The sequence below is a fragment of the Arachis ipaensis genome, chromosome B7 (genome assembly GCF_059453495.1).
Source record: "Arachis ipaensis isolate K30076 ecotype BB chromosome B7, ASM5945349v1, whole genome shotgun sequence".
NCBI classification, from domain to species: Eukaryota; Viridiplantae; Streptophyta; class Magnoliopsida; order Fabales; family Fabaceae; genus Arachis; species Arachis ipaensis.
The window spans coordinates 87238272-87264215 of NC_142442.1; the positions used below are offsets into that span (position 1 = coordinate 87238272).

The window sequence follows — 25944 nt, forward strand, 5'->3', positions numbered from 1 at the left end:
TAATATATAATTCAGGATTACACTAATTTATAAAATTATTTAATAAAAAAATAAATAATTAATATAAAATATTAATTAAATAAAAATTTAATTATTTAATTTAATTAATTATTATAATTATTAATACATTAATTATAATTTAATTATTTATTTAATTATTATTTAAATTATTAATATAAATTATTTAATTAATTAAAATTTTATATAATTATTTATTTTTATAATAACTTGCCAAGTGACAAGTTATTATTGGTGAAGATAAGTCTTCATTTAGAGAGGGACTCTTCCTTCTCAAAAGGTGTGGGAAAACTCATTCCTTTATCTCTCCAACAATAAATTTATGTGTTTGTCAAAAATAGGGCTTCAACTTGTTGCCCATTTGAGTTGCTCTTAGAGCACGTTCATAATATATAAACATGTATATAAAGAAAGTGTAGAAAGCACCATGACCCCAAAAGAAAAAAGTTAGGAAAGCACAATAGTCTCGTTATGTTTGGAAGAAATTATTTTATCTAGTAAAATGTAGCATTTTGTTTTGCAGAAACTATTCTTGACATATTCTTAGTTCATTTTTCTTTTAAGTATATCCAAGTGTTATTCTTTAAAATTTTTTGGACAATAATGATACTAAGCTAAAAAAAGCATAAATAAAATATTAAATTCAAATCCTATTATAAGAGTTAAACTAAATTACCACTACTAATAAGATAACCAGCCATTTTAGTAGATTGTCCAAATATATTGCAATAAATTATAGCATATCACATTGAAATCAAAATTGATACCAACATGTGACAAATTTATAATCAATCATATATCCTTACTTATTATTGCTACAATACACACCAAGAAAAATTTAATAACTAACAAAATCTATTATTTTTGACTAATATTTTTAGTCATTAGTCCAATTTCTTTAATCTAACAATAAAATATATATTTTTAGTTCACATTTTTAAATATTATTAATTAACTACAAACTAAAAATAATAAATTTTACTAGACTATTTTTCGTATACACCTTCTAACGTGATGACTACTTAACATAACACGTGTTTATATAAAAAGGAAAAATATAGGGTACTAATATATTATCTGCCAATTTATTATCAACAATAATTAATTATTATATTTTAAACACATGTATAAAGAGACACATTCAAAAAATACATCAATAAAGATATTTTCATTAGATAAATTCATAAAAAATATATTTTTATTAGACACATCCACAAAGACACTACCATTGAACACAATTATCAGAAATACTGTTGATAATGTAGCGAGATTGAGAAAGAAATGATCATCTACTTCTAGAATTAGAGCATATGATGATACTTGTAGAAAGCAGCACATGCAAGGTAATACACAAAGTTGATAGCACCCAAGATGACCAACATCCAATACACATTATCAACTCTCCCAAAATTAATGTCATCAGGTAACCAATGAGTACTTGTACGAACTTGATCAATCAAGGCAGTGCTAAGGTAAAACGCTATCCCTATGAGCAAAGAAATCATAGCCGTTGATGTGCTCCTCAATGACTCTGGAAGTTGCTGGTAATAGAGTGCAACTTGCGCCGGAAATTGAAAAGCTTCTCCAACACCAACCAACACCAATTGTGGGAACAACCAAAGTATTGACATAGATTTGTTTCTATCATGGAACATCTTAAGCCTCTTCGATTCAACAATTGCCGAAACAACCATACCTAGGATATTGAACACGTGTCCTACTCCTATTCGTTGGAGTGGTGTAGGTGTTTTCCCAACTAGCTTCTGATACAGTGGGCATAAAACTCTATCAAGAAGGAAGAGGAAAATTGCTGCGGAAAATAGGACTATGACGGTAATGGAACCTGCTGGGAATTTGAAATGGGGTCCTATATGATCATCCATTACCAAAGCTTGAAGAACTGATAAGCTGTTTTGCATTGCTATTGGAGTTGATAGGAAAATACTTGAAGTCCATAGTGGCAAGATTCCAACCACTTTCTTAAAATCTTCCACTTGTTGAACAGTGCACAGCCTCCATGATTTCTCAATTGAGTCTCCCTCAGTTACTAGAGCTGCACGATTGAAAAAACTGCATTCAAACATATATGTTAGTAGTCAAATTTATATAAAATGAAAGTTTCTTCAATAAAAATTAAAAATTTTCAATAAATTTGTAGAGAAATACATATGATCATTTTCTTTCTATTATAAAAATAACAATATTCCCTTTTTTTTTTATTAAAAAGTATAATGTGCCATAACATTACCCATATATAAAATTCACCATAAACTTATTGAATACTTTTTTATTTTCTTTATATATATAACGAAAACTTTTTATTGTTTTTCGAATAAGTTTCATATTTAATCTATTCTATTTAAATGAGGATCAATTAATTTTCAAATTGCATTTAATTATCAGCAATAATGTTACATGATAGTAAATTAATATTATTATTTTAGACTAATATTTAATCAACAATAATAAATTTACACACAAAAATATATAATTTATCTTTATATATATTTATCAAAGTTTATATACATGAGTTAATATAGTTTACACTCATATTTATTATAATTTACACATATAAATTAATAAAATTTATTTATTAAAAAGTAATTTAATATTTATATTGATTAATAAATAGCAGTTAAAATTACTAAAAACCTATGATGCACGGACACTGACACACGGGACACAACATGACACAGGACACATCGACACGCGGATTTTAAAATTTTACATAACATGGGACACGCATACATATAAAATATAAAGTATTTTTTAGATAAATTGTAATGATATTTTAATATTTTATTGATGTTAAAATATAAATTAAAATTTTTAATTATTTTTAATGTCTTATTTTAATTATATTAAGTATTTAAAATATTTTTTTGTTTTAATAAATAATAATATATACTATATCTAAATTTATTTTAAAAATATATGTTAAGAATAAGACTGGACACGCTGACATGTGATGGTATTTAGGTGTGTCCAGGCGTGTCCGAAGAAGAATTTTTTATTTTTTATTAAGACACGGTAGACACAGCAGACATGCGTGTCGGACGAGTGTCGGTGAATGTCGTGTCCAAAATGTGTTCGACACGTGGACACATAACACAGCGAAGTATCTGTGATTCATAGCTAAAAACTATTGCTTCCAACAAATTTTATTTAACTATCATTAAAAAGTTAATCAGGATTTAATATTTTTTTTCTTATTGTAAACTAAATTTAAATTAAATTTTAAATATTTTATTTCACAAAATCAAATGTTTCCTACATTTACAAATTTGATTAACACTGGAATTTGATCACACAACTTTATTTAACTATGTATAATAATTGTGACGGTAGTATTATAATTAGATTAAAAATACTATTCGTATTTTAAAATTCATCACTAAAATTAATTTTTAATATATTTGTGTATAAATATGTGTATAATTTAATTTATTTTTAACGCGGACTTGCAGCATGTATTTTATATGCACGAATGATTTGGTGGCTGATTCACCTACTACCGCATTAACACATGTGACTATCAACTATTTTGACGTCTGATGAAAAAATGCAACCAAACAGTAACCCGCATGGACATGATATAACATGGATCACTTCAAGGAAGTGAATAACCGTACCTATGCATTATTATGATTTGTTTTGAGGTACTAAGACAGAGATTAAGAGACTCAGTATTGTGTTTGTTAGTTTAGAGACTGGTATTAAAATTTCAGTATTTCAGTACCTTCAAAAAATAAGGACACATAGACTTCCAAAAAGTAGGAACACAGGGGATTGAAATTTTTAGAGATTGAGACTGAAACTTTAATAACATTTTATATCTAAAATACTTTTATTTCAATTAATTAATTCCAATTTTACCCTTTGTGCAAATTAAATTAGAGTTTCATTCTTGTTTCAATTCCTGTCTCCTATTTTACACCAAACAGAATACTGAAATTTATTTTAATCTCTGTCTCTTAGTCTTTGTCTCTCAATCTTAGTCTTTCTGTCTCTGTCTCTCCACCAAACACTACGTAAGTAACAAAACAACAAAAGTGCAATAGTAATCCAACAACAACACTAAACTTCAGTACCTTAATCTTTTTCCCGGTACTGCCGACACTGGAACCGAGCCACTATAGTAATTATGTGTTGTTGATGAAAGCTGAGACTTCCACTTTCGAACAGAAGCAACAATAACTCTAGCAAGATCCACAAGGGCGCTTCCTTGTGGGTTTTCAGGGCGATAATAGCGGTACCCCACCAAGAAAACCATCACGTCAATCAAGATGGAAGCAGCACAAATCCAGAACCCCACACTCCAACTCACATTGACTTGGATGTAGACGATTCCGGTGAAGCCTGCAACTGAAAAAACGTACCAAGTGAGGAAGAACCAGTTGAAGAAGACGGCTGGTTGTTCTGGGTTATCCAACTGGTTTGCTCCAAGAGTTGCTGTTGTGAAGCGCATGCCACCGAAGCCGATTGCTGCTAGTGTTAGTCCCGTGTATAGGACGCCATATTGCACTCTCGATGGTGCTTCGCACAATCTTGATCCCTTGTTCATGCACCCTTCAGGCCTTAAGGATTTTATGCTTGCCGTCAACGCAAATATCACTGTTCCCTGTGTAAATACATCACTTTGTTTAGATCAAATTTTTGTTTAATTTTGGTGTCTTTGTTGTAGCATGAAAGCTAAAAAATATTGGATGTGGTTTTATACTGTTGAGTCATCATTTCATGGAGAGAAGGATGGTCCTAACATCACTTTTCATCTATCATGTTACTATTTCTTCAAGTTCAAGAAATAATGTTTTCAAATTTGGCATACACTAGTCTTATATAGATATCATTGCAAATATTGTGTCACAATCAAGCTAAGTAGGATCCAATCAAAATTTGCATGTAAAATATTATCATAATGAAAGAAAATGCAAATTAAACTTTATAGTAAGAGTTGATCAATAATGATATAGTAAAACCATTCAATTCTTGAAGTGAAAGCTTGGGGGAAGCTAAGAGTTATGAGTCATTATTACCAGCAAAGCAACAGAGGAAGAAACCAAGGCTACAGGAAAAGAGCCAAAGAAAGAGTCAGCAACCACAGCAGCAATAAATGGGAACAGAGTTGTGCTGCCATTAAAGACATTAGAAATCTGAGCAGCAGTTATGCTCTTTATATTGAACTCTTGTATCAGATATACGATCAAGTTTGCCCCAATTCCTGAACTTGCAAGTGCTAACCCAGCTACTGTTCAACGGTACCCAAAAATAGAAAGAAATTAAAATCCATCTATGAGCATGTGTAAGTGTAATTATTATATTATAGGATTCTGGAACTTTTTTGTTCTAATATATTTAATCATTCAGATTTAATATAAAAAATGTTAACGGTTAAGATTGAGGTAGAAAATATACTGTGGGTGTGCAATTTGAATGGTCTATAAATGGTCTTCAACTGGTATTTCCTTTATCCAATATTTGTCTCTAGTGAAATTGACACTTGTGGAAAGGCTTTCTAAGGCTTCTTAGGCCAGCTATAGTAAAAAATTCATGCGAGCCAAAACTTAAACGGCTCTTCGAATTTTTTTCGCAAGTATTAGTAATAACATAAATGTATTTCTTTTCAATCTGTGCAACAGTACTTAGAATGATTATACAATTATTTGACTCAAACAAAATTTTAATATAAAAAAGGCTGTAGAATTGCATCAAGTTAAAATGTACTAATTTATACATATATTTGCTATTCATACTTATTTTGTTTTATTTAGTTTTTGAATAATCTCAAATAAAGACAACATATAACAATTAAATTAAGACCATGACAATCCTAAAATTTGAACTTAAGATCTCATATGTGTTATCTACAAATTTTGACTATAAGTATTATTGGTGTTTTATTTAAATTCAAATAAAAAATATATACATATTTACTACCGTTAATTTATGCATGCTGTGACAAATAATTTTTATATTTAAATATAAAAACATCATTTTAAATCATGGATATATTTTAATCATATGCAAACAAAATTGATTAATTAATCCGTTATTAATTTATCTTCCAATTATATACTGTGACTAACCAAAAATCAACCAACATCAATTAATAATAAAAATTTAATACCCATTTATATATTTTTTAAATTATTTTTTTACTATTTTTCCTTCTTCTTTCTGTCAAAATTTCAATTTTACTTATCACTACAAGTCATAATCTACGACCACCATTGTTGTCGGTACTAGCCACCGCCTCAGGCGACCAGCATTGTCGCCGATTATCAACCACTGATTATCTTAAATTTTAAATTTCAAATTCTAAATCTTAAATTCTAAATTCTAAATCGTAAATTCTAAATCCTAAATCCTAAAACACTAAATCCTAAACTTTGAATTCTAAATCATAAATCCTAAATTCTAAAAACTAATCCTAATTTTTTTATTTGAATTTTAGATTTTTTATTATTTCTAATTTTAGATATTTTTTTATCGTGAAACGTCTGCTATTTTATTGGCTAAAAATTATTGGTTACTAATACTTTTTCTTGTCTTCACTTCAAATACATTAATTAATAATTTGACTTCACTTAGCTTGAGTAAAGACAATATCAAATATCAAAAGTTAAATAAAATATAGAAGGGTAAAGTATATTTTTTGTTTTTAAAATTTGGCAAAAATTTTAAAAATATCTCTAAATTTTATTTTGTTTTAATTTTGTCCCAAAAATTTTCTATTTGCATCAACTATATCGTAGACCGCTAATTTTTCAAACAATTTAGGACCAATTAAACAACAATTTTATAAGAACAATTTTTAACACAAGTAAATAAAACATAATTTTTATACATTTTTTTATTAGTCTTAAATTTTTTGAAAATTTAACTATAGAAAAAATAGATAAGACAATAATAAACACTCAAAACATAGACCATGTTGATTCTAAAATTCAAATATCAGACAAGACATAATTGTATGGAATTAGAAAAGAATTATTACCACAGGTTTAGATTAACACAAGCTAATTTAGAGTAATATTTTGAATTAGTTCTCAAAAAATTTCTAGTTGAAAAATTTAATTTTCAACAAATTTAAATTATTAAATCAGTTCCTAACTTTAATTTTATTAGATATATTAATCCTCACATCAAATTTTGGTAAAAAAACTTAAACAAATCAGTCGATGTCGTTATTTAATAGAAAACATAATAGTCTCTAAACAGTTTTAAAATTCTCATATCAATCCCTTCATATAGATGAATAATTTGATGTAAGGACTGATTTGTCTAATAAAAAAATAAAATTTTAAAAAATGATTTGATAATTAAAATTTGTTAAGGACTAAAATGCTACACTAAAAATTTTTTAAAAATTGATTGGGGTATTAGTCGTTAGTTTAACTATACTAAAATCGTATGATTCATTAGAAGTTAAATTAACTATACTATATAGTATAGATTTAAAAATATTATTTTTTTAGAAATCAATTAGATAATATGTGAATTAATGTAAAAATTATAAAGTTCATTTGTAAAAAGATATGGTACAAAACATTAAATTGACAATTTGTTTATAATTCAATATAATTATTTAACAGAAAAAATATACAAAAAATTATACAATAATAACAACAACAAAGTTTTATAAAGTTGACCTCTTTTTTAAATATTGATTTTTGTGTGTTTTTTAGTGTTTTTATGTAATAGAAAATATTTTAATATATTCAATTCTAAGTAGATAGATTTATTTTTATTTGTTGGCGTAAATATTTTTTTAAAATGATGCTTAATGGTGTAATTTGAAGTTTAGTTATAGCTTTCTTTAGTTTATATTTAGAGATAATTAAAGAAAAGAGAGTTAAAAAAATGATTGAGAATAACAACACAAAATAGAATATAGTATAATGTTATAATAATGAATTTTATTAACCATGATATATTAGAATATATATCTAATAAGTATTTGTTTGTGTCAAAGTTAAATGTGTTTAGATATATTTTAAAAAATTCGTTTGATCGGAAGAATATGAGATGGAGTAATAGTGGCAAGAGTGCTATTAAATATGTTTAATGTTAGAATATAATTAGGATTAATTAGGATTAATTAAAATTATTTAGTATATTTGAATATTTATTATAGAATATTACATCTTTATTATTACGATTCTCTTAATCCCTATACATACCCTTCTATATTGTATCATTCCATACAATTTGAATAGACAACTTAAATACACTCAATAATACACAAATCTTTTTTTCTAGTTTAGTCTTTTGTTTCTAACCAGTATATATAACATCATATACCTTAAATATTTATAACTAAAAATTTGTATTATAGCAATTTAATATGTAGATGTTAATTATATTTAATCACTATATTTTAATTCAATTGAATAATGATAAGTATAAAATTTAATTAATTAGTGGCATATCAAAATTAATTTAAATTTTGAAACTATTGATGAGTAATGATACCCAAAATAGAGACAAATGTTTTTAATATTAAAATTTATATTATTTGAATCATTATATATACTATGTAAAAATTCATTTATTTATTATATTGAAAAATTGTAAAATTATTATTTATGGAAAATTGTTGATATAATGATATGATACAATTAAAAAAAGTAATGACATAAATTATCTTATAATAAATTAGTATTAAATTTTATATGATGAAAATAAATTTTAATTACAAACAAAATACAATACTTGCATGTGATGATATGCCCAGTTGTTATGATCGTATAATGTTAAAATGGAAGCACACTATATTTTAGAGGGTAAACAACGAACTAAGTCAGCTCACAGTGAAAGCCAAACAACCCTAGTGTATCAGACCATTTATAGCTGCCCATTTATGTCATTTACTGTCTAATTTGGAGGACTTTTGGGTCTTTCAAAAAGTTACTAAACGACAAAATTAACATGAAAACCTTTTGCTCCTTGGAATAGCCATGTTCCATGAAAGTACTTGGAATACCTGATAATTTTCCTATATTATATATACATATATATATGTTGGTCCTAGCTAGCTAGTGAGATTGTGACAGAATCATGATGGTGAACATTCCATAGAAATTAAGAAAGAACTAAACAAAGAATTATAGAGTACCAATGATGAAGGGAAAGGTTGTCCAACCCCCACCCATATTCTTCTGAGCTTCTTCTTCTCTGCTATGGGACGAGTGTGTGCCGGTCATTTCTTGCATTTCTCAACTTGTCCTCATTTCTTTTGTAGGCCAATGTTGCTTAACTTCGTGTGTTTTTGAAACTAATAATGGTCCCTTGATTGATCCGTTGATATAGATGAAGATGATGTTAAAGCTGATCAATAATAATTTCCTGGACTTAATTAAGTATTAATCTTATAAAAGGATAAAAAAAGATTTAGTGTTATTTTTTTCAATTTCAATAACTAAATTAAAACTTTCACTAAAAAGTCAAGATATTTTTTATTTTAATTAATTTTGTATTAAAATAAATAATTAAAAGATTAAAATACTCTTCTGTGACTTTGAGCTGAATGAATAGTTGTGGCGAAGGTTGATTTACTTGTTTTGTATTTTTTTTTTTTCTTGGTGAACACCCTAATTAGCTTTTGGTACTTGGGTACAAATATTCCCATTTTGCAAAATATTCTTTTTTTTTTTTCAATAAGAAGCTATTGTTATTTAATTTACGAAGGAATGATTCTGATCTAAGGTATGCCTTTTTTATGGTCAACACTCAACATCAAGGCCTCAAGTATATGGTTGAAAATGGCCTCAAATATCGATTTGTAATATTACTGAAATGAAGATTAATTTTGTCGTATAATTGATATTTAAATTTCTTGCTTGTAAGTTTTGTTGAATTGGTTGTGCCTCTGGACCACATCTCTTTTCAACCATAAATAAAAAATCAGAAATTCATACATACATTTCAGACAGCAAGAAGAAAATATAATCCCTAAGTCATAGTATTTATTTTAAAAAAAAAATATTATGAAAATTGTTTATTACTCATCAAAAGCTCGTCGCGCCAGCCGGAGAAAAAAAAAAAAAAAACTAGTCTCAAAATCTGTATCTGGATTCTATCACAAGTCATTGCCTTAAAAATCATGTAAGCTAAAGTGAAAGATAAAGAGAAATTGTGATCCTTCAAGATCCCTCCTGGTGAAGTAGAGTTAAATGAATTTGTTTTAGTTTACATTGATGATATACTAATTTTTACAAAATAGGATAAAAAAAATCATCTTTAAAAATTATTAATAGTTTTAGAAAGATGTAAAGAAAAATGATTAGTTCTTAGCAAAAAGAAAGCAAAAATAGCAAAACAAGAAATAGAGTTTCTTGGATTAATTCTATCTACTCAAGGAAAGCTAAAACTTCAACCAAATATTTTAGAAAAGGTAAATTTATTTTCCAATAAAATAGAAGATAGAAAATAATTACAAAAATTTTTAGGGTGTATAAATTATATTTCTGATCAAGGATTTTTAAAGAATATAACAGAATACACTAAAAGCTTATTTCCAAAAATAAGTACTAAAAAAGAATGGAAATAAAAAGAAAAAGATAGTATACAAATTCAAAGAGTTAAAGAATTATGTGAAAAACTTCCAGAACTTTATATTCCAGAAGAAAATGACTACTTAATAGTGGAAACAGATGCTTCAGACATAACCTGGTCGGGATGTCTAAAAGCTAAGAAAACTATAAAAGGTTTGGAACAAGAAAAAGAATCACTAGATTCTAAATATTCCCCAAAGGAATTACTTTGCAGGTATATTTCAGGGACTTTTACTCCAACAGAACAGAGATATACTACTCATGAAAAAGAAACTCTAGCAGCAATTAAATCTCTTAAGAAATGGAAAATTGATTTACTACCCAGAGAATTTACATTAAGGACAGATTCAAGTTACTTAACAGGTTTCATACGATATAATTTAAAAGTTGATTATAATCATGGACGATTGGTAAGATGGCAATTATTTTTGTTACAATATCCAATAAAGATTGAATATATTAAGGGTGACAAAAATGTTATTGCAGATACATTAACAAGAGAATGGAGTTCGTCTACAACGCATTAGATCAAGAAATTCAAAAATATGAGCAAAAACTCGAAAAATGCAAGCATTGTCAGCAAATAAGGACACAAATCCAATCCCTCAAGAAGGTCATTGAAGCAATGAAATCAACACAACAAGCAAAGCCATCAGAGTTCAGCCAGCTAAGCATGGTGGACAAATCAGGTGAAGAAAAAATTTCAGAAAATAAAACAATTGCTGAAATTATTAAAAAATCTACCCAATATAAAAAATATTATGTAATTTATAATGGCCCCATGAAATGAGTATATGATGCCTGGGAAAAAACAACACCATTCACACATCAATCAAGGATAATTCATAAAGGAGAATTTTTAACACTGGAAGAGGCAAAGGAATTCTTCAGGGAATATGAAGCTCTTCATCCAGAGCAAACCCTAAAAAGAGCAGATAAAGCTCCAATTCAAACCCAGAGAACAGGAATAATAAGAAACATTCCTACAAGGACTGAAATCAAAGAAAAGAAAAGGGTCTGTAGATCAAATCTCAGAGAAACCCTTAATATAGTCCTGAATTGGACTGGAGAAAAAAGGGCAATTTTGGGATATTATCCTATTGCCAAAGAACAGCTAACAAAGCTGGTTATCTTTCCAGATGCTTCTCCATCTGACACTTATCAGTTCTTTCAGTATGGATTAATTGATACAATTTTAATTTTTAATGATCTAAAAATTATTAGTGAATTTCCTGCAGGATTCGTTGATGCAGTAAAGAGATTTAAAAATATGATTGACAATGTAAATCCAAGGGATGTATCCCTAAAATTTACAAACAGTCAACCTATTTTTAATGAAGAAGAAGAATGCTTGGTTCCAGCACACCAAGTAATATTCATGTCCGTCTTCCCAGAAAATTTTCAACCAATTGATCAAATTCAAGATTTAACAATTTACCGTCATGAAGGAAGACTAGCCAGCACATTAGCAAGGGTCTTTGAAAGAACTCAAAAAATAACGAAGGAATCTTACACAAGGATTAATTTTGTATTAAAATAAATAATTAAAAGACTAAAATACTCTTCTGTGACTTTGAGCTGAATGAATAGTTGTGGCGAAGGTTGATTTACTTGTTTTGTATTTTTTTTTTTTTTTTCTTGGTGAACACCCTAATTAGCTTTTGGTACTTGGGTACAAATATTCCCATTTTGCAAAATATTCTTTTTTTTTTCAATAAGAAGCCATTGTTATTTAATTTACGAAGGAATGATTCTGATCTAAGGTATGCCTTTTTTATGGTCAACACTCAACATCAAGGCCTCAAGTATATGGTTGAAAATGGCCTCAAATATCGATTTGTAATATTACTGAAATGAAGATTAATTTTGTCGTATAATTGATATTTAAATTTCTTGCTTGTAAGTTTTGTTGAATTGGTTGTGCCTCTGGACCACATCTCTTTTCAACCATAAATAAAAAAATCAGAAATTCATACATACATTGCAGACAGCAAGAAGAAAATATAATCCCCAAGTCATAGTATTTATTTTAAAAAAAAAATATCATGAAAATTGTTATTACTCATCAAAAGCTCGTCGCGCCAGCCGGAGAAAAAAAAAAAAACTAGTCCCAAAATCTGTTTCTGGATTCTATCACAAGTCATTGCCTTAAAAATCATGTAAGCTTTGTGAAAGATAAAGAGAATTTGTGATCCTTCAAGATCCCTCCTGGTGTCCCGTTTCTTAATTAGGCATCAGCAAACCTGCGAATAATGAGAAAAGTATTTACTTACACACACATATATGAAGTGTAAATAAAACTTAAGAATAAGATTAGAAATTGGTGAAAACTCAGGTGAAGTCGACTTCACCTGAAGTTAATATCTAAGAGCCGTTAAATGAAAATTTAGTCAAATCAGTCAAATCATCTAACGGCTCTCAAGTATTAACTTCATATGAAGTCGACTGCACCTGAGTTTTCACCTTAGAAATTAAGTAGAGTAGGTACCCAAGTTCGGAGAGCTTTAAGTGAGCTTGAGTGTAATCAGCAAAGAATGCGTCTTCATCCTGAATTGAGATGGATCAGCACACAAGTAGTGTTATATAATGATGGTATAAGAAATGCATATAAATGAAGTTTGTACAGACTTTGGCATATTTCTCAACAAGAGGGCGGAAAACAGGATCCTCCAGCAATGCCTTGTCAGTTGGGAGCTGCAAAAGTCCGTCCCTTTCGCCCCCCACCAGTTCCCTATCATTTATCACCAATCAAATTGTGTTATGGTACTCTATTGGACTACATGTTAGAGAATTAGGAATATATCAAACTCACGTGAAGTATGAGTTGTCAAAAACCAGAGGATTGGAAGTCCAAGGACCCTCAAATCCAGAACGATCCTTGTGGCACCTACCCTGCATCCAATTGATGTTAGTTATTAATTAGTTATTACATAAGAGAAATGATTTTACACTATTTTTTCTATCAATCAAACTTACAAGGGTGTGAGCACCAGAAAGGGCAACAATATCTTGATCAGTGAGTCCCATTGTTTGCACAAACAACTCCCTCAAATGGTCATTACCCTTTGTTGCATCGGGCAAGCGACCCTCTGGAGGTGGATCAGCCTTGTCCTAATCAAATTAAAGGAATAATGAGCAGAAAAAGTTCGTTAACAATAAATTAAAGCTTAAAGCTGATTTTGGAGTTCACTAAGGAACGAACTCTTGACTTTTTGGATCTAGAGCTCTGATATCATGTCATGAAATCACTTGTCTCAAAAGTTTAAGTTGATAGAAAAAGGTAATACTAATAGTTATATCTCTAATATTGAATTGGACATCCCTAAATCTACATTATACACATTATACAAATATTACATTGGCTCCCTATACTTTTTCAACAAGTCTTTGACTTTTTATTTTAAAGATAAATAAATTATTAATTAATTAAATAAAAATACAAAAATATTTTTTATTTTCTAAATTGCAAAATATCTAAATCCCTCTATTTATCTTTTTATATTTTGGACATTTTTGAATTAAAAAGTTAGATAACTATTTGTCATGTTTTTAATTAATTAAAATAAATGAATTAGTTACCTCTCTGCCAGGGTGAAAAGGAACTTCGGGGCCACCGGTAATCTCAACGGCAACAACGCCGGCCAACTGGTAAAAATCAGCGTATGTAATGTTAGGGAAGTGCTGCTTGAGAGGCTCCAAGAGGTTGACAGCAATATCAAGCCCCCTGTTAGCTTCATGCTTTTGTTCAGCTTCGTGCTTCATGGTTCCGAATGGACCACCCGTCTTCGTCTTCACGTCGAACGTACCCGCCGAGTGCCATCTAAATATTATCAATTCAAATTAATATTTGATTTCATTTAATTTAGATTAGAATACAAGTTATTACTTACGCCAAACGGAGCATAAGGGGAGCGCATTGCTTCTCGAAGATCAATCCCCTCAACTTTCTCCTCGCCTTCTCAATGGCCTTCTCGTAATCTTCACTCACCGTTGGGTACGACTTTCCCATGCTTAGTTAGTTAGTTAGTTACGCAACAACACTGCTGCTGGCCTCGCGCCACTCGCCAGTTAAATAACTAACACACCTGAAATCGTAGATCTGAATTCAAACAATGTAGCACGAGTCAGTGGGGGAGCCAGCTTTGTGCCGTTCGATCTCGTCGCTTATCCTCATTTCATGGACACCAAGACTCACGCTCAACACAACACGAAATATAAGAAATAAGAATAATCCCATTGAACATTTTGTTTATTTTTCCATTTTTATTAAAAAATATTTAACGGAATTTCCTAGTAAAAACAAAAAGGAAAAGTATACTGTACCAAATATATTATCTGTCAATTTATTTTTAACAATAATTAATTATTATATTTTAAACACATATATAAAAAGACACATTCAGAAAATATATTTATAAAAATATTTCTATTAAATATAACCATAAAAAAGATATTTTTATTAGACATGTCTATAAAGATACTTCCATTAAACACAATTATAAATAAGAATTGGCAGAAGTTGAAAGAAACTGATAGTAATGTAGCGGGATTGTAAAAGAAATGTCATGTTTGATTGGAGAGTGAAACCAATTCGTTATTGTTTCGGACTTTCGGTGTATCATGCAGTATAGTCATGCATCGTGCATGCTGTTCTCAAAAGTATACGTACCCAAATATATGTTGACTTGGGATTCAACTTTTTTTTTTGGTAATTGAATTTTATTCTTTTATCCAGCCCCCTAGGTCCAACACTTATAACCCAACTGATTGAGCCCGCATAGCCCACCAACAAAAACTATATACCAAAGAAAAAGTTGAGCAGCCCAAATTGAAAAAAAAAAGAAAGAAGAAGTTCAGAATCTCTTGAATTACCTCCAGCTCCAAAAAAAAAACATATTTTGAATTACCTGATTATTTGGAAGAAGAAACTTGTCTACCGTCTTCCTAGTTCCTACAAAGTCTGTAGCATACACGTAACTCCTTGATGTTGTAAAAGTAAAACAACTTAGTATCCTTATTAATGTTATTATGTAAGAATTTTTTTATTCTTTCTTTCAATCTAAAGATAAATACCAAAATGGCTCTTTAAATTGCATTATGCCAAAAGTTAACTACTCAAATTTTAATTTGTAACTCATGTTAGACCTAAATTCATCTCTGACAATAGTAAACCGAGTTGGCACATTAAGTTGCTATCATATACGAATGAAATGATTTTTTTTTGTGGAGATATGGAAATTGCTTAGAATGACGCCATGGAAGAGAGGAAGAGTATCAGTTAATAATGAGTTTGTATAAGAATGATACTCTTCAATTTCTTTAGCAGTACTTAAAAGATAAAATAAAATTCACATCTGTCGATGTTTAATTTGTTTAATTCAATAATGCATATAAATAGATGTGCATGTTTTATTGGGCATTCAATTCTTCACCCACCATGTTGCATGCGTTCATTTTTGTGTGGTGGATTTATTTGGCTATTGACATGTTCATGTGTTGTATGGTTGTCATAGCAACAAAGTTAGAAATAGTTGGATGCGAGCAAGCCCATGGCAACTGGCTAGTGAACAGAAAACCATAATATGTAAGTTAATTATTATCCTCCGACCAAAAAAATATTAAAATCAATTATTCAATTTATTTATTTATTTGCAAATATTACATCTTTTGGTTTATAATAAGTAATAACTTATAATGATACTTGTTTTTTGCGAAGAGTAAATATAATTTGTGTGAGCAATAATTGATGAGTTACCTGTGGGGAAGGTATGGTCTCCTTAAAAGAAAACGTTGAACACAGTGCACAGTAATCGTGCATGATTTCATAATACATAGCAACTACTATATGACAGAGTTGCACAACAAAGAAAGAGACCAATGTGGGGAAACAATGACCCACCCTGAGAGAGAGAGAGAGAGAGAGAGAAACATGAAAAAAAAAGTTTCAAATAATTCTTCACACACACGACTCGTGGTCCTACAATCCTAACCAATGGGGTGTTTTCTTTGGAGCCACATGTTTTTAATGTTATTTTAATGAAGAGAAGTGGTGGACACTCCACTGCAAAACTCTTATCCAATATTGAGGGGTTAGATCAAGACTAGGCTTCAATGCTTTATATCTATATCCAACCTTTTCAATAATAGCATTTGATTTGATTTCGTGAAGTCCAAATTAGATCCAAGAGGGTAGAGAGATAATATTCCATCTTATCCTTCAAAATTGACATCCAACTTAAAAGTAATCCTAAAATTTTAATAGATTCAAATTAGATTCAAAAAATAATTATTATAATTTTTATTAATCTTTAGTATTATTTCTACGGTTTACTAATTTGATATATTGAGTTGTTATACTTAATAAAATAAGATGATATCGTTTTATATTAATATAATGATATCTCTAATCTTTGATGAAATGACGTTATTTCACATGAATAGTGATTAAAATATATTTTTTTTATTAGTGTTAATTATAAAACGAGATATATTTTAATTTCTATTAAGTGAAACAATGTTATTCTATTGAATATTGAATGCCAATATATAATTTATTGTTCTATTTTATTCAATGCGGCAGATTAACGTGCTAAATCAGTATGCCATTAATAAAAATGAGTTAAAAAACTAACGTAAATTACGATTATAAATTTTAAGGTCCAATTTAAATCAATTAAAATTTAAGAATCAAATTTTAAAAGTAAAATTGAATGTTAACTTCGAGAGTTAATGTCAATGTTTTCAATATGTTGTCAACTTAACAACAAATATTAATAGATATTACTTAACAGAATCGTTTAGCTGCAGTTTGTTAGTATTTAGCATAATTCAGCTAGTGGTAGAGTTAGTTAGAGCTAATTGAGATATTTATTAGAGAATGTTATCAGGTACAGTGGCTGCATAATAGCTAGGTATACACATGTTTATATAAGGCAAATGAATCTCCAATGAATGATGAGTTTTGCCATTTACTGATTTAGCTTCTATCTCTCAAATTTTCCTTCTCTGATCTCCCAATTTCACACGCTCTCAAGCTACTCTTGCGGCACCTTTAACATGGTGCGGTGAGCATGGACCCTAAGAGGGTAGCGTGTGTGACTAACAGAGGATTGAGGAAGATGAGAGGCTGAATCTTTGCACGTATTCACAATTCAAGGATCACAGAGCTTTGATCTTGCAAATCAACAAGATTAGACAGCAATGGCGGAATTGTTCAATAACACATCTTCTGGTATTGATTTACATGCATTAAGTAACGTCTTGAATCAAATTGCTTCGATCCAAGCACAAATCACACGGAATAGTCTCAGTTTGAATCAAGATTTGTTAAGTCCCTATTACCTGCATCCATCAGAAAGCACTGGTATTCCTCTCACTTCAGAAATTCTAGACGGAAATAACTACAATTCTTGGAGTAGATCTATGTTGTTAGCGTTAAGTGCAAAGAACAAATTGAAGTTTATAGATGGTAGCCTAGCAAGACCAGAGAAAGAAAACAACCATCATACCTATCAGATTTTTAGTGTATGAACATCTCTACAACTTCACTCAAACAATATTTCATCTCACAGTTTTTGTCCTATCATGCACTTTCACCATCACATAAGGCATTCTCTTTGGCCATCTCCACCGACAAAGAACCCAAGCACTATGAGGAAGCTGTATCTGATGCGAATTGGAGAAAAGCTATTGAAGAAGAATTAAACGCGCTGAAGCATCTCCAAACTTGGCAATTTACAACTCTTCCACCACACAAGAAAGTTATTGGCTGTAAGTGGATCTTCAAACTTAAACATAATCCAGATGGCACCATTGACAGGTACAAAGCCAGGTTAATGGCAAAGGGATTCACACAAGTCCCGGGCATTGATTATCTGAACACTTTCAGTCCAATCTTGAAGCTCAGTACTCTACGAGTTGTCCTTGCTTTAGCTGTTGCGAAAGGTTGGTTTTTGAAGCAAATTGATGTTAATACAGCCTTCTTACATGGTGATTTGGAGGAAGAAGTTTATATACAAGTTCCCCAAGGCCTAAATGCACCCCCAAAGTCTGTTTACAAGTTAAACAAGTCCCTATATGGACTCAAACAAGCCAGCCAACAATGGAATAACATGCTCAAGTCTATTCTCCTTGAGCATGGTTACTTGCAGTCAAAATTTGATCATAGCCTATTCACCAAATCACAAAAGACTGGGTTCACTGCTCTACTTGTCTATGTGGATGATGTTGTACTTGCTGGCAATGATTTAAGTGAAATTGAATCAATTAAAGCCCTGCTCGATGCACGATTCCGAATCAAGGACATTGGTGATTTGAAATTCTTCCTTGGAATAGAGGTGGAGAGAAGCAAAAATGGTGTTGCGCTCTATCAAAGAAAGTATGCACTAGACTTGCTGCGAGATTCTGGACTTGAAGACTGCAAACCTTGCACCACACCTATGGACTATAGTGCCAAATTGACCAAAGATAAGGGGGAATTCCTCAATGACAACACTGATTATAGGAAATTTATTGGCAAGCTGCTGTATTTAGCGGCCTGATATTAGCTACGCAATTGGAAAATTGATTTAATTTTTAGAGAAACCAACCACACTACACCTTAAGGAAGCACATAAAGTATTGTAGTATATCAAGATGGCTAAAGCAACAGGTCTCTTCTTCCTTGCACAATCAGACTTAGTGGTAACAGGATTCAGTGACTCAGATTAGGCAGCGTGTCCAGACTCGAGAAGGTCAACCTCTGCCTACTATTTTTACATTAGAAGCTCCATTGTCTCTTGGAAAAACAAAAAGCATACTAATGTTGCCTCTTCCTCAGCCGAGGCTGAGTATTGAGCTCTAGCATCAGCAACTCGAGAGGCAATTTGGATGAAGAAAATACTCAGAAACTTGGTAATGGAGTTGCAGAAACCAATAAGCCTGTACTGTGATAGTCAGGCAGCCATCCACATTGCATCCAACTCGGTGTTTCATGAAAAAACTAAGCATATAGAGGTTGACTGCCATGTTGTCAGGGACAAGATGCTGGAGAAATTAATCCACCTTCTACCTATCTCAACTCACGAACAAGTTGCTGACTTGCTGACTAAAGCACTTGCTCCCAATATATTTTTCAATTTGTTTGTCAAGCTAAGATTGCAAAACATTTGCACTCCTAACTTAAGGGAAGGTGTTACTTAACAGAATCGTTTAGTTGCAGCTTGTTAGTATTTAGCATAATTCAGCAAGTGGTAGAGTTAGTTAGAGCTAATTGAGATATTTATTAGAAAAGGTTATCATGTAGCTGCATAATAACTAGATATACACATGTGTATATAAGTCAAATGAACCTACAATGAATAATGAGTTTTGCCATTTACTGATTTAGCTTCTATCTCTCAAATTTTTCTTCTTTGATCTCCCAATTTCACACGCTCTCAAGCTACTCTTGCGACACCTTCAACAATAGATACCATATAATTTAAATCATCAAGAGAGAACGAAAATAAGAGAAATATTCCATCAAAACAACTAGAATTATTGAATCTAAATTATAAATTAACAACTTGAATCCCCATAATATAAAATACGACTTTTTTGTAAACCCATATTAACAAGTCCAATAAGGTCTTGGACTAGGCCTTCTTTGCGCACATTGTTTATGGCCAATAATAATGATCTCAAATAATTAATTTAGATTGTATAGTAATTAATTCACTAATTGAGGTAAACAAGTATTAGATGTTCAAACAATTTGAATATTAAGTCTAGTAAAAGAATTTACATCCTCTAAATTTTAGATTTTCACTCTAGAGAATAAAGTGAGATCTCTCACCATTGAATGTTTTCTCTCTCATGTATTCTCTTAGTCTCACCTATAAAATAAATGGTAATAGATCATATTTTACTCTCTAAAGTTAAATTCAAAATTTAAAGGATCTAAATCCCTAGTAAAAATATCTAGAAAAAAGTATTAATGACTATTGACTTACCCTTCCTCACATGCCATAATAGAGATCCTAGTTTGAACGATTCTTTTCTTTCTCGAGGTAAAATAAAAAACAAAAGAACAGACGCATCAGATTTCATGGCTTTGGAGCTTGCTCCATTGATTTAGAGATTTACTGGCAGCTCCAATATCTGAACAGTGCTATTATGCGACCAATGCAATAGCATGTACTTCTGTCACCCTTGCGCGTTAAATCTGGATATGGTAATTCTCATTCCAATGAAGTTGCAGGTTTGACTCGTGAGTCGTGAGATATCACAGTTCACTGTTTTCTCTCCCCCTTTTTTTTCCCACTTTCATCCGATAGGTCAGACCGAGTAAGGACATTAATTTCCAGAAAAAAAAAATCACGAAGGAAAACGGAGACATTCTTGCATGAACAGTTAGTTATTCAAGGAACTGTTTTGGTCTATCGGATTAAAAGCTGCAACATTGGAGCGCAGTCATAAAGTTCCTTAAAAAGTTAAGTTTTTCTTTCCCAAAAAAATATAGATGTTTCTTTTTCTTTTTTTGTCATTTTGAAAAATGTAACGAAAGAGAAAAGCAAACAAATCTATTTTTGCCTAATCTGTCGAGAATGTCAACCACGCACGTTGATAAATTCACAACGAGAAAATACAGCAACAGGCATTCTCTTCCTTCTATTTTCAGGGTTGAATATTAACTGGAAATTGGCAAGGAATACCATGGATTTTGACAACCAACAACTAAATTGAAGATATAGAGCATTTCCTTCACACATTATGTGCATAATGGTTTCACCCCAAGAGGTGCCAATCAGAAATCTCAGTATACGCCAATCAGTGACTGAATTATACAAAGAATTTTCAGCAGACATGCTGCCATTTGTTTTCATGTCTGCATTACAAGGATGGGTTAGGATGGTGCGTGCGGGGACTTCACCTGGTAATAGTATTGATGAGCTGCATTGCTACCAGGTGCAACGGATGAAGTAAATGAGATACTCTGAGGAATTGAGTTCATCGGTTTTGTTGGAAAGATGGCAGGCGATGGATAGGTAGCAGAAATTGAGAATCCTGATGATGCTGCAGTAGAGAACGGTGGTACTGGGGTAGCACTGCCCGGACCGTGAGTTTGCCACGCCCAGCCTGGGACTCCATGTGAGGGATCTATGCCGATTCTCTCTGCTCTTTCCTGACAAATATTTCAACTATTGTTAACAAACTGGTTTATAAAGATCTCCATTAGTATAGGATACAAAGTTGAAAAGTAATGCATTATGGAATGTTCAGTGGAAATACTATTCCATCCTATCATTCAATTATCAGTTTATTACCCTTATTCCAAAGTCATCTTATTTTATTAACACAACAATGATAATGACCATTTTCTTTTTCCTCTTAGGATTTTTGAGCACATATTTCGGAGCAATCCATTGTGGTGGATACTCTCATGATGACATCTTTACATTAAATGACATTGTGAATCATTAGATAATTTGATATATTTGAAGGAACATGTTTGATTGAACCATCTAACAGTTTACAATGTTATCTTCATGTGAAGATGTCATCGGTAAGTATTTTCCAATATATAAAACATAATAGAGTCAAATTCCCTGTGACATTTTTGACATCATAGATTATGCCAAAAATGGATAAAAATTAATCGTATTATATAAATAGGATTCCCTGAAGATCAAACTCAACTTTGATTGCTAGGACATACGAGTAGTTTACATTCTACTTTTTTATATTAAGCACTCAATAAATGAATAACAACATTACATTACTGTCTTCAGCTGTAAACCTAGTAATAAGGATTGACAGTGAACTCACCTCACTGGGAAAGAAACTCGAATACGAGGCATTCCAGACAGAAGAACGCTCTTCATTTACAACCAGCCTTTTCAAAGACGGATCACCAATAACTGAATTAACATGGGTTTCCATCTGCAAATTAAGAGGAACCTAATCATGACTAGTAGTAAAGACAAAAATGTAGGAAATTACAGATCAATACCAGAAACAATGTTTCACAAAGATCATGAATGTCAAAGGAAAGAAGGTGGTAATTAGTTACAGGAGAACCCCACAAAGGCCAAAAAGCACTCTTCTTCCATTAAAAATTCTGCTCGACAATTAAATGTCTATAAAGATTGTTTGGTTACGGAACTGCTTGAGTGCATAAAGGATGTCAAACTGATACTACAAAACTTTGATCCTCGTAATGTGCAACAAATATTAATTAATCAAGAATTCAAGAAGTAAAGTTCAGCTATATACCCTCGAACTTCTTCCGGGATGCACATCGTAAGGGACAGACTGGAACTGAAGATTCCCCCTGTTTTCTTTGGGATCATGTCCTGGGGTAGCCATGCCTAAATTGAGGTCAAGGTTGTGACTGCCACCTAGTTTAAAGATAAACATAAACGATGTTTCACACATTTTTTGCTGCGGCAATAGCTTGAAAATCAAATGGACAAATACATCAGAGAGGATATAGCTGTGGAAAACTACCTTCACTAATGGCTTCAGTTTTGACCTCGCTTTCATACGTACTTGGCTCGAAGTTAGTGACTGCCTCTCTTCCATTGCATTTGATAGCTGCTTTGTCATAAGCCCTAATTTGCAGAAAATCAAAAGGGAGACATATGTTGGTTGCAACCCTAATGAGTTGATAATTCAGGGTAATAAATTCAGTGCAGGTACAATGCAATTCATGTATCATTAAGACCTTGCAGCTTCTACTTCGCTGTCGAATAGCCCAAGATATATATACCTGCACGAAAGCAGTGCAATCTCTATGACAAAAACAACCTTTGCCAATTGTTTCTTTGAAACAGGCATCTTAGACATGATTCTCCAAACACGGAAAAAGCCTACAGACCCATTGAGAACTAAGCCGAAATTCGCCTGGAAGCCAATAGGCACATGAATCCGCACTAATATCTAATCCTATAATCATAGCAGACCACTATTTCAGTTTTAGTTTACATAAAAGTAGGTCCTCACTTTTTGCCAAGGAATTGTCCCATTCGAGCTTCCCACCGGCCACATTTGTGAAGTGTCACTCCTCGGTATTTTGAACTTCCTCTTGAGAAACCAGTGCTTTGGCGACGGAGTATGTGAACAAATTCCTCCTTGGAGAGATTTTTCATCTGTTCATCATTAATCATTTAAGAAAATAGTAAACAACAACTCAAAGGGTCCATCTAGATTAATACTCATCAAGAGCTTATGCGTTTATTCCAACCTGTTTGAGATCGTCCTCATAGTCAACGAGATTAAAATTGATGTCAGCATCAAGTCCCCTAAACTTGATAGCAGCTCGATCATAAGCTCTGAATTTGAAAAATTCCAAGTCAATCAGTGAGGAGAAGGACAACAATTAATTATCTAAATCATAACCACCAAAGGAAATTTATATAAAGATCAAAAGTTGTACCTAGCAGCGGCATGAGCGGTGTCAAATCCACCTACAAGGCCCAATACAAATTTCATTGGAACACACTAAAAAATTAGCAAACAAACATAGACTAGAATAAAAACACAGATTAAAGTAACCCAAAGTACAAATCCATACCCAAATAAACTTGTTTCCCGCAATCCCTACACACAAAAAAAAAGAAAACACAAAAGGAAAGAACAAAAACCGCAAGTCAGATGTATTTCACACATTCAAACGCGGTAAAAAATAAATTCGCATTTCACCAATCAAATAATTGCCATACAATAGATAATACAGAACTAGACCACCTAAATTTGGGGGAAATTATCAAAGTGAGTAAATATGAACGAAGGGTGCGAACCAGATATGCGATTCCCATCTTCCGGTCCTCCTGTAGAAGGTGACACCTCTGTACTGCGAGCTCCTTGAGCGTGGGCCCCTCCTACTCTTCTTCGCTTGCGGAGGCTGTTGTTGCTGTTGCTGCTGCTGAACCTGAACAATCTTCTTCATCTCCGCGCTTTCACCTCGATGCTGATCCAGCGACAGATCCATCCAGCTCTTCCTCGCCGGAATCGACGACGTCGAAGCCTGCCCCTGCCAGTTCCCGGCGCTCACCGGAAACAGTTCCTTCGTCGCGACGGAGCTGTCGCTCCCGCCTTCCACCTTCAGAATATCGAAATTGAAGGTGTACACATCGCCGCTGCCAGTGGCGCGTGTGGAACACGAGTCGTCGTCTCCGGCACCACCTCCGTTGCTCGAACCCTCCGCATTCACCACGGAGGAATTCGAGGTCCCGGAGGACGCTTCCGGAATCTTCTCCCCGAGCAGCACGGGCGAGTCATCGTGCTGAGTGGAATCGGCATTCAGGTTAAGATCGAACATCGTTCCTTCTTCAATCTTCAAGTTATATAGAACTCTTTCGATTTCTTCACAACACTTTATCAATTTCGAGCTAAAGCAGTAAAAAACTAATTGAACTTCAACATCGCCGGCAAGCAACGATTCCGGCGGCGATAACCGACACGATCGAACACAGCAAACATAAAATACAGGTAATGTAAGCAAAAACAGCGGAGTTCTAGAGAGAGAAATTCAAAGAGCTTCTTCGCGGAACAACGATTCTTCTGCATCGAGATAAAAATAAAAATTAAAAAAGAAACAAAACGAAGTAGAATATAAACAGAATTAGAAGCTCGTCCAGTCACTATGACTTTGCCGGAAAATTTCCCGGCCACTGGAATAGTGGAAACACTAAGAGAAGATGGAAACTCACAGAACAAATCGTGAGAAAGAAGGTTCGCGATCTGCGGTTGTTGCATTTTTTGTATAGTCGGCGATTAGTTCAGAGTCGGAGAGAGTGAAAACAGCGGCGACTATCGGATTCCATGGAACGTTAGAGAGAGAGAATAGAAAGAGAAAGAGAGAGATGAGAATGGTGAAGGAACACTTTCAGAGTTCGGACCCAATATAAGAGAAGATGGAATATATAAACATTTTCTCTCTCATGGTTGAAACCGGTGAGTTCGGTGACCAGTCATCGGAGATTTTTCCATGTATTTTAATTTGTTATTTGTTATTACTGTGTGACAGTGGGGTTGTGGTCTCGTGGACGGAAACAAGCGTCCACCACTATGCACTGGCTAACGGCAGAGCTTTATGTGAAAGAAGAGCATGTTTTCTTCAATACAGATTATGAATGAGGATGAATCTCATCTCATGACTTTTTTTAATGAAGTTTCTTCATTACGAGCTCACCTATAAGATTTTCCTCCGTTTTTATTGAGTAATCAGAGTATGTATTATTCCTATTACCATTAGTACTTAAGTTTAAATGTTAGTATTAATTAACCGAAAGCAGAATTAGTTAATTGACGATAAAAAGTCAGGTAGTTAGGTTTGTGCCAAATTGGGAAGAAAACGAGTTTTAATATTTTGACTTTGTTACAGAATATGGATGTCATAATTATAAGT

General features: G+C 32.0%; 3 protein-coding genes across 5 annotated transcripts; all 3 read right to left on the minus strand.

The window, feature by feature from the left end:
• Positions 1–1174: 1174 nt before the first annotated feature.
• On the minus strand, positions 1175–9273 carry LOC148553253 (protein NRT1/ PTR FAMILY 2.6-like). Of its 2 annotated transcripts, none has more exons than XM_088492710.1 (4): positions 9137–9273; positions 5055–5266; positions 4110–4639; positions 1175–2088 (listed from the first exon to the last, which is right to left on the minus strand). In XM_088492710.1, exons 1-4 carry the CDS (start codon positions 9231–9233, stop codon positions 1320–1322), a joined length of 1608 nt encoding a protein of 535 aa, XP_088348836.1. In that variant the 5' UTR covers positions 9234–9273; the 3' UTR covers positions 1175–1319. The 2 variants fall into 2 exon arrangements, with proteins under 2 accessions (XP_088348836.1, XP_088348837.1); XM_088492711.1 differs by having other exon boundaries at positions 5055–5263; positions 9137–9250.
• A 3305-nt stretch (positions 9274–12578) lies between these two features.
• LOC107612004 (L-ascorbate peroxidase, cytosolic-like) lies at positions 12579–14589 on the minus strand. Its single transcript, XM_016313852.3, has 7 exons — positions 14465–14589; positions 14154–14394; positions 13551–13685; positions 13387–13466; positions 13203–13305; positions 13063–13121; positions 12579–12817 (listed from the first exon to the last, which is right to left on the minus strand). The coding sequence occupies exons 1-7, from the start codon at positions 14581–14583 to the stop codon at positions 12802–12804; spliced, it is 753 nt and encodes a 250-aa protein (XP_016169338.1). The 5' UTR covers positions 14584–14589; the 3' UTR covers positions 12579–12801.
• A 6664-nt stretch (positions 14590–21253) lies between these two features.
• LOC107613012 (ethylene-responsive transcription factor RAP2-7) lies at positions 21254–25720 on the minus strand. Of its 2 annotated transcripts, XM_088493753.1 has the most exons (11): positions 25247–25431; positions 24335–25097; positions 24109–24134; positions 23971–24001; positions 23779–23866; positions 23538–23683; positions 23260–23304; positions 23043–23146; positions 22809–22933; positions 22362–22475; positions 21254–21717 (listed from the first exon to the last, which is right to left on the minus strand). In XM_088493753.1, the coding sequence occupies exons 2-11, from the start codon at positions 24853–24855 to the stop codon at positions 21439–21441; spliced, it is 1479 nt and encodes a 492-aa protein (XP_088349879.1). In that variant the 5' UTR covers positions 24856–25097; positions 25247–25431; the 3' UTR covers positions 21254–21438. The 2 variants fall into 2 exon arrangements, with proteins under 2 accessions (XP_088349879.1, XP_088349880.1); XM_088493754.1 differs by lacking the exon at positions 23260–23304 and having other exon boundaries at positions 25247–25720.
• Between the last annotated feature and the right edge of the window lie 224 nt (positions 25721–25944).